Source organism: Myotis brandtii, unplaced genomic scaffold, assembly GCF_000412655.1.
Source record: "Myotis brandtii unplaced genomic scaffold, ASM41265v1 scaffold112, whole genome shotgun sequence".
Lineage (NCBI taxonomy): Eukaryota > Metazoa > Chordata > Mammalia > Chiroptera > Vespertilionidae > Myotis > Myotis brandtii.
This window is the reverse complement of record NW_005353838.1, coordinates 4,859,779-4,868,696: the sequence shown is the minus strand read 5'-3', so window position 1 is coordinate 4,868,696 and position 8,918 is coordinate 4,859,779. Positions and strand designations below refer to the sequence as shown.

The following is an 8,918-nucleotide window of genomic DNA, read 5'->3' as shown; positions in this document are numbered from 1 at the left end:
TATAAATTTGTTTAACCTTTTAAACTCAGAATACCCCAAACTTGTCTACAACCCATTTCCTCCAAACTCCTTTAGCAACTATAAGATATTAACATCTAATGAAAATAGTATTTTGAAAAATACACACTAGGGCAATGCTGGCCTAATGGAATAAGCTTATACTATTACTAGAGGCCTGGTGCAAGAATTCATGCACTGGTGGGGTCCCACTGGCCCACCCCAATCAGAGTGTGTGTGTGTGGGGGGGTGATTGGGGGTGGGGCTTGCCGGGGGTTAGGGGGGAGAGGTTGCAGGCAGTTGGCCAATCAGCAGCAGGGCTGGCCAGGGAGCGGGGACATGAGAGGTTGGCAGGCTGCCCCCGCCCCCGATTGGGGTGGGGGGACTGATGGGGGCAGGGCTGGCTGGGGCTGGGGGGAGAGGCCTTGGGCAGATGGCCAGCCAGCCCCACCCCCTGGTCCAACTCCCAGTGGAGGAAACAATTTGCATATTAGCCTTTTATTATATGGGATTATTATTATTATTGATTTTAGAGCGAGAGAGGAAGAGAGAGATAGAGAAATATCAATTTGTTGTTCAACTTACTTATGCATTCATTGGTTTATTCTTTATATGCTCTGACCCAGGATCGAAACCTCAACCTTGGTGTATCGGAATGATGCTCTAACCAACTGAGCTACTAGGCCAGGGCCTCATTGTTTTTTATTTTTATCTTATGATTTTCCTAACAAGATTCCTGGAGGAAACTCATAAGAATCCCCTTTCAAACAGTCATAACTATTACCCATAACATGTAACATAACCTGTAACAAAATATTTTGTTTCAGTATAGTAAATAAAATGATTTCTTAAACACTAAGAATAACCACAAACTAATTTTTATTTCTTATGGAACTTTTAATGAGGTCATAATTTTTTTTAATTTTTCTAGATTTACAAATGCTATCAAATTTAAAAAATATATTTTTAATATTATTTCATGAGGAAAAATAATAATCAAAAGGTAAGTTCTCTTAATTCCTTTCAAGATTCAGGAATCACTATAATATTTTAGTTTTATTCCCTTGTACAATATATTAATAATAATCAGTTCTAGGCTAAAATTGCTTTAAAAACAAATGCCTAAAAACAAATCTTACCACTGGGCATTCCCATAATAAAGCATCCTCTATTTTTTCTGATTTGGAGCATTTTGGCATTTCATAAAGTTTTCTTGGCTCTGATGCAACACTGGGAAAAAAGAAAAATAAATGATTAATGATAACTCATCTTAATAACTGAGACAGTGTTTTCTCAGGTTTGAGTAATTTTTTTTTTTCTATTCAGAGATTTAGACTACCAAAATGCAACTTACTAGTTTGCTTTCCTCTTCTTAATTATTTGTTAATATTTTTTCTGATTATAAAATTCATAATACATTCATAGAAAAAATCTTTAAAAAAATAATAAAATTTAAATAGATTTATACTGTAAAAATATAAAAAATAACCACTATTAACATTTTGGTTCATTTCCCTCTACTTTTTCTTTACATACATTTACCTATCTGCAGGTTATTTTCCAAAATAGAATCATGAACATTTACTATGAATATCTTGGTTGAATTCTATGATGTTCATATTTGTTTCTCTAATATTTTTTAATGAAAATTAATTAGATAAAGAGTCCAATTATTTTAGAATGAAAATTAGTGGATTAAAAAAGGAAATACCCTTTAAGGTTTGTTTATTCCCAAAATGCCTTTCAGAAAGGTTGAATAAGTTTATACTTCTGCCAATATTAAACACTACATTTTTTAATGTAAAAAATAGTCTCTTGCTTTTCACTTATACTTCTGATTACTACTGAAATGTGCTCGTAGATGTTTTCATTTTTTTAACTGATGAACTTTAAAATTAAACTACTATTTAGACACAATTTTGAGGGTAACAATTTTATTCACCTTTGATGTTTTCCCAAATCAAAGAGAATTTGCCCTAGCTGGTTTTGCTCAGTGGTTAGTGTCAGCCCGCAGACTGAAGGGTCCGGGGTTTGATTCTGGTCAAGGGCTCATACCTTGGTTGCAGGTTCAATCCCTAGCCCCAGGTGGGGGCACATGTGGGAGGCAACCAATCCATGTGTCTCTCTCACATCAACATTTCTCTCTGTCTCTATTCTGCTGGAAGCCGGTCCATCCTTGCTGCTTGACACAGTCGCTGCAGGGAAGAAACATCTGCACAGCATATGTTTCAAGGGACCTGGCATATATAGCATATTGTTCTTAATATGTTTGCTCTCCTTAGTGCCATGTGTTTTAACCAAGGTCACCTCTCCGAGAAAGGTTGTTTCCCCAGGTGGGGATTTTTCCCCGAGGTTAGGGAGGGGATACAACCCCTTAACTAAGTGCCAGGCGGGTAGTTAAGCTACATAATCTTTACTCCCTGGAATGGAGATAAGAAACGCCCTAACCTTTGTAATAGAAATTGACAGGATTAAAATCGGCTGGTATAAATATAGATGTAACAAGACAATAAACATCAGATCCTGATCAGTTCCTAACCAGAACTCCGACCAGAACTTTGGCTGGAGATCCTGGCTAGAGGTCCTGACTAGGCTGCTGATCAACTGAAGGCTGTCTCCGTGTCATTCCTTCTTCGCCGACTCCGTCCACACCTTTGGGGACCCCTGGACCTGCTGGGGTTGGACCCCAACACTATTCCTTCCTTCCACTGTCCCTCTAACAATCAATGGGGGGAAAATATATATCCTTGGGTGAATATTAACAAAAAGAGAATTTCACAGGAATGAAGGCAACCTCATATTTGATCCTAACCTATGGGGAAAACACCCCTGAATGCCATACTAAAGAACTTCAATACTATTCACCAACAATGCCATTTCCACTGATTTTCTTTTTCTTTTTTTAAATATATTTTTATTGATTTCAGAGAGGAAGGCAGAGGGAGAGAGAGATAGAAACATCAATGATGAGAGAGAACCATTGATTGGCTGCCTCCTGCACGCCCCACACTGGGGATGGAGCCTGCAACCTGGGCATGTGCCCTGACTGGGAATCGAACTGTGACCTTCCTAGTTCATAGGCCAATGCTCAACCACTGAGCCACACCGGCCGGGCTTCACTGATTTTCTTTAAAAATTAAAACAGATACCTCTAAATTGGGCAAGTTATTTTTTAAAAAGGCATTAAATGAAACTGAAGAATTACTGCTCATTTTGATAGGTCTGATGACATTATGATCATACAAGAAAATGTCCAGATTGCCACTGGCAGCATGATAACATGAGGAGCTCTGTGGGTGTGCTCCCCAGGAAAACTGGTGGAAATTATAAAAGGTCAACTATTTTAAAGTCTCTGGAAATGGTCCTGGGGGCATAGAGCAAATGAAGAAATATTTAGTCAAGAAAACCTACTAGAAGTCAGTAAGAAGAGTGAGCTTGTGGTAACTGAACTAGGATGTGCTCCCTCCCTGTTGTTCTCAGCTCAGTAAGACACAAACTCCCCTCCAGACTGACAGAGCCAAGAGCACTGGGCTCCCTCTGCCCCAGCTCCCAGAGGGCTACCTTCCTGAGGGGCAGCATTTATTTCCTGCCCCAGCTGCTTGTTGCTGGGACTCAGTCCTGAATGAGTAAAGTCAAGAGGTGGGGTTCCCTTCTTCTGCCTAGCGCCTACCCTTGTTAGAGGTTCTACCTTGCGCATGGCATGTCTAAGAACATTGGAGCCTAGATTTGTCTTATCCCATCTCGTAAAGCCTGGTTCCACACGGAGAAAGTAAGAAGACCTGAGGCTAATGCCTGCACCAACCTCAAGTGCTCAGCTGTAGAGTATAGTCACTCAGAGTGAAGCGTTCCATTGACCCCACCCCACTCCCAGCAGCACCAGAGCCTTGACTCAAAGATTTTGCCTCGGGGAAGAAACAGTCATGAAGCAGATAGCTGCCCGTCTGCAACAGTCTGGAGAAGTTCTAGCCTTAAGCGCATTCTCAAAACCCACTGAAGATTGTGATGAAAGGCAAATGGGAAGAGATTGGTAGGTTCACTGGCCATCCAGGCTAAACTGCAAGCAGGCTAACTTGCCATAGAGAACCAGAAAGATTGCTGGGAGGAGCTCTCCTGAGTCAGAACAAATTTAAAACCTAAATCTTCCTAACTTCCAGTCTGGTCCAACATGTAAAGAGCTTAGAAGTCATCCCACCTGTCCTCACCACAAGAAAATTAACAAACTGAAAATCAACGACTCTTGTATCCATCAAACAATTGAGGTTGCAGGGCAAACTGCAGCTCCCAACACTGGAGAGAGAGATGGATACCAAGAATCACATCTTACTGGGAGCAAAACCCAGGAGCAAGCTGCTGGAGTCAGTACTGGGGAGAAAAAAACAAGGACACTAGAAGAAATTGTAGCCTCTGACACCTATAGCTTCAGCAAACAAAAAACAGAGCCTAACTCAAACCTCACTCTAAAGACCTATTTGCCACAATTCCTTTTACCTGATATATCAAATACAACTTTCAACAAAAATTACAAGGCATACTAAAATGCAAAATACAAAGTTTGAAGAGATCAAGTAAGTATCAGAACCAGACTCAGATATGGCAAAGATATTGAAATTTAGGTTGAGAACTTATTGGTAATTTAGAATTTGGAATTAGATTGGGAACTTAAAATAAATATGATTAATATGCTAAAGGCTCTAATGGAAGAAGTGGACAACATGCAAGAACAGATGGGTAATTAAGCAGAGATTAAAAAGAAAAGCCTAAGAAAAAATCAAAAGGAAATGCCAGAAATCAAAAGCACCCTAACACCAATGAAGAATGTCTTGGGTGGGCTCATCAGCCAAGGAAAGAATCACTGAGCTTGAAGATATGTCAACAGAAACTTCCCAAACTAGAAAGTTAAAGAGAGAGAGAGAGAAAAGAGAGAGAAGCAGAACTTCCCAAACTAGAAAAAAAGTAAAACAAAACAAAACAAAAAAACCCACAGCACAGAATATCCAATAACTATGGGACAACTAGAAAAAATGTAATGTACATTATGCCAGAAGGAGAACAAAGAGAAAACAAAACAGAAGAAACACTTGAAATAATAATGGCTGAGAATTTTGCAAAATTAATGTTAGATACAGAACCACAAATTCAGGAAGCTTACAGAACAACAAGAATAATAAATACCCCAAAAATCTATACCTAGGTATATCATATACTAACTGTAGAAAATAAAAAACAGGAGAACGTCTTAATAGAAGCTGGGGTGGGGGCGGGGGGAGCACCTTACCTATGAAAAGAATTACATTAGACTTCTCTTTTAGAAACCGTGCAAGCAAGTAGAGAATGGAGTGAAATACTAGTACTTTAAGTAATAAAAGAAAAAAAATCCACCAACCAAAAATTCTGTATCCCAAGAAATTATCCTTCAAAAGTCTAGGAGAAATAAGAATTTCTCAGACAAACAAAAATTGAGGAATTTTGCTGCCAGCAGACCTTACAAGAAATTTTCTAATAAGTTCTTCAGAGAGAAGAAAAATGATATGGGTTAGAAACTCAGACCTACATTGAGAAAGGAAAAGTGTTAGAGAAGAAAGAAATGAAGATAAAACAAAATCCTGTATTCTTTTTATTCTTAATAACAGATAAAAACTTGTCAATAATAGATTATAACTTTTGGACAAGTAAAATGGATGACAGCAATATTATAAAAGGCAGTAGGGAAGAATTAGAAATACTCTATTATAAGGTATCTGCATTACCTATGAAGAGATACAGTGTTACATGAAAGAAATTTAGATTAGTTGTAATGCATATTGCAAGTTATAAGGCAACCACTAAAAATGTTTAAAAAGAAGTATAATTGATATGCTGAGTGGAAGGAAAATGAATCACATACTACTAAAATGCTCAATTAAAACCAGAGGAAACAAAAATAATAAAAGACAAAAAAGGAATAAGGAACAAAGGCAAGGACTAGAAAATAGTTACTAATATGGTTAAGTATTAAACAAACTGTATCCATAATCCCTGTAAATGTAAATGGTCTAAAGGCACTACTGAAAGACAGAGGCTGTCAGAGTGGATTAAAAATAACAAGACCCAAATATATGTTGGCTACAAAAAAACCTACTTTGAATGTAAAGACACAGATAGAGTAAAAGTAAAGGGACAGAGAAAGATACATCATGCTGTGTAGCTATATTAATTGCAGACAAGGCAAACTTCAACAACGAAAATTATTAGGGATAAAGACTGGCATTATATAATGGTAAAGCAGTTACTTTTCCAAGACATAAAAATCCTTAATATGTATCAACTAACAACAGAGTATCAAAATATGAGAGACAAAAACTGATAGGACAAAAGGAGAAACAGACAAATCCACTATTATAGTTGGACATTTCAATACAACCTCTGTCAGTACCTAACAAATCCAGCAGGCAGAAAGTCAGTAATAATATACTTGAACTGAACAGTACCATCAATCAACTGTATCTAATTGACATGTACAGAATACTTTACCCAACAACAGCAGAATACACATTCTTCTCAAGCTCACATGAAAAAATTCACCAAGATAGACACAATCTGGGCCATAAAATACATCTCCACAAATTTAAAAGACTAGAAAATGATACAAAGTATGCTCTCAGACCACAGTGGAATTAATTTAAAATCAGTAACAGAAATATAGCCGGAAAATCCCCACATATCTGAACATTAAATACACTACTAATTAACATGAGTAAAAGAAGAAATCTCAAGAGAAATTTTAAAATATTTTGAACAAAATTAAAACAAATACACAGAATATTGGCATTTGTGGATACACCAAAAACAATGCCTAGAGGGAAATATACAGCATTGTGTGTGCAGGGAGGGGGCAAAAGTAGGTTTACAGTTGCTCGTACGGAAAATAATACAATAATTAATAAATAATACAAATAAACACTGTTTCGCATACTCATAACTGTAAGTGTACTGTTGCCCACCCCTGTATATATGAGAAAAGGCGAGGAGCTTCTGGGCTGGTGAACATGTGGAGATGCAGGGAGCATGGAAGCTCCATGCCCCTTCCCACATACCTTGTCCTAGGCATCGCTTCCATCTGGCTGTTCCTTTGATAATAAACTGGTAATCTACTAAGAAGCCATGTGATTCTACTAAGAAGCCAAAAGAACACATGTGATTCAATTTATAGGAAATAGGCGAATCTATAAAAACAGAAAGTAGACTAGCAGTTACTTAGAGCTGAGGGTGATGGAGGCATTGGAGTGATCGCTACAAAGTACACAGTTTCTTTTTGAGGTAATGAAAATGTTCTAAAATTAACTGCAGTGAGGGTTGCCTCTATGAACCACCAATGGTTCATCATATTCATATTCATTAAGTATGAATTTCAATGAACCAAAAATCATTGAACTGCATATTTTAACTGGGTAAATTGTATGGTATGTGAATTATACTTTATAAAGCAATTTAAAGAAGAAAATGCCCATATTTTTTAGAGAAGCAAACTTAATATAGCACAATGTTTAGAAATGCTTTAAAATTCTTAGCAAAGAGATAAAGCAAATGTGGCAAAATCATTAATAGCTTTTGAATCTAGGTAATGGGTACTATACTATTTTCTAATTGAGCAAATTTGAAAATTTCCTCTAAAACAAAAAGGCAAGTACTTCCGCAACAAAACATAGACAATCTCCTCTAAAGCAACATCTAATTATTAGGTACCTGGCTCTCTTGACTCTGATATCTTTTAAGCAGAATAAAATACTCCACACTACTCTGAGAGCAATTTATCATTTTGCCTGCACTACAAAGTAATTTTACTTTAAATGGTAATTACAAAGATGAAACCTGCAACTTCAGATTTAACAAGATTTTCAAATTACACCCATATTACCACCTGTTTTGGACACATTTTTCCATTCTCCTATTTCACTATGTTGTAATGCAGGCATGTGGTTCTATAAAATTGCTAAGATCAACAGTGAGGTGGATTACAGCAAAAAAATTTCCCCCCAAAAGATACCTGCTGACACAGCACCGGTAATTATCAAAATATATTCTTCCTCTTTCATAGGCTATAGGTGACTTGGAATGAGTAGTCCAAACATTCTTAAATTTTGTACTTTCCTGAAAGACACAAAGAATTTTGGTTTAGGAAATCTATAATAATAAAAGCATAATATGCTAATTAGGCCAGACAGCCGAAGGCCTTCTGGATGTCATTCCAGAAGTCCTTCAGGACAAAGCCGCAGCAGCAGGGGCTGAGGCAGAGGTGGTTTGGGCCCATCAGGCAGGCAGGTGAGCAGTTAGGGGTGATCAGGCAGGCAGGCAGAGTGGTTAGGGGCGATCAGGCAGGCAGGCAGAGTGATTAGGGGCGATCAGGCAGGCAGGCAGGCAGGCCAGCGGTTAGGAGCCAGTGGTCTGAGATTGCGAGAGGGATGCCCTGCCAGGATAGGCCCCATCCCGCAGTCCGCGACGGTCCCCGATTGCAAGGGTGCAGGCCAGGCTGAGAGACCCCCACCCCTCCCGTTCACGTGTTTCGTGCATTGGGCTCCTAGTAACTCATATGCCTCTACTGTGCACCAATTTTATGATGGATAAATTTAGGGTTTTCAAATAAGTTTCACGTATGTAATTTAAAAACATTAGGTTCAATTCTTCGCCACTCTGCCTCACTCTCACGTTTTGGTTTTAGTGGGGTGACCAACTTTTCAAAAGATTGTTTGCAAGGAAGACATAAGCAGCTTAAAAAATTAAAAGCATCTGGCGGTCCTACTAATACCTATTTACTAATCCTCCAGGTTCAGGGCATCCATGCCCCTCTCCATCACAAATAACCTTCTTAAAACAGGGCTCTACCGCGTAAAATCGGCACCCAGAAGGCTTGAGCACCCCAGAAGGCTTGCGCACCAGGCGCCCAC

The 8,918-nt window shown here is 38.3% G+C and overlaps 1 protein-coding gene across 1 annotated transcript in view; it reads right to left on the bottom strand.

Annotated features, from left to right (window-relative positions):
* Window positions 1-8,918, bottom strand: part of DCAF17 (DDB1 and CUL4 associated factor 17) — a 32,551-nt gene that overhangs the window by 22,442 nt on the left and 1,191 nt on the right. The window contains exons 2-4 of the mRNA XM_014545745.1: window positions 8,021-8,124; window positions 7,071-7,148; window positions 1,137-1,227 (exon numbers count right to left, since the gene is read on the bottom strand). Of these exons, the coding sequence (XP_014401231.1) occupies window positions 1,137-1,227; window positions 7,071-7,093 (114 nt within the window). The 5' untranslated portion in view covers window positions 7,094-7,148; window positions 8,021-8,124. The remainder of the gene's footprint in view (window positions 1-1,136; window positions 1,228-7,070; window positions 7,149-8,020; window positions 8,125-8,918) is intronic.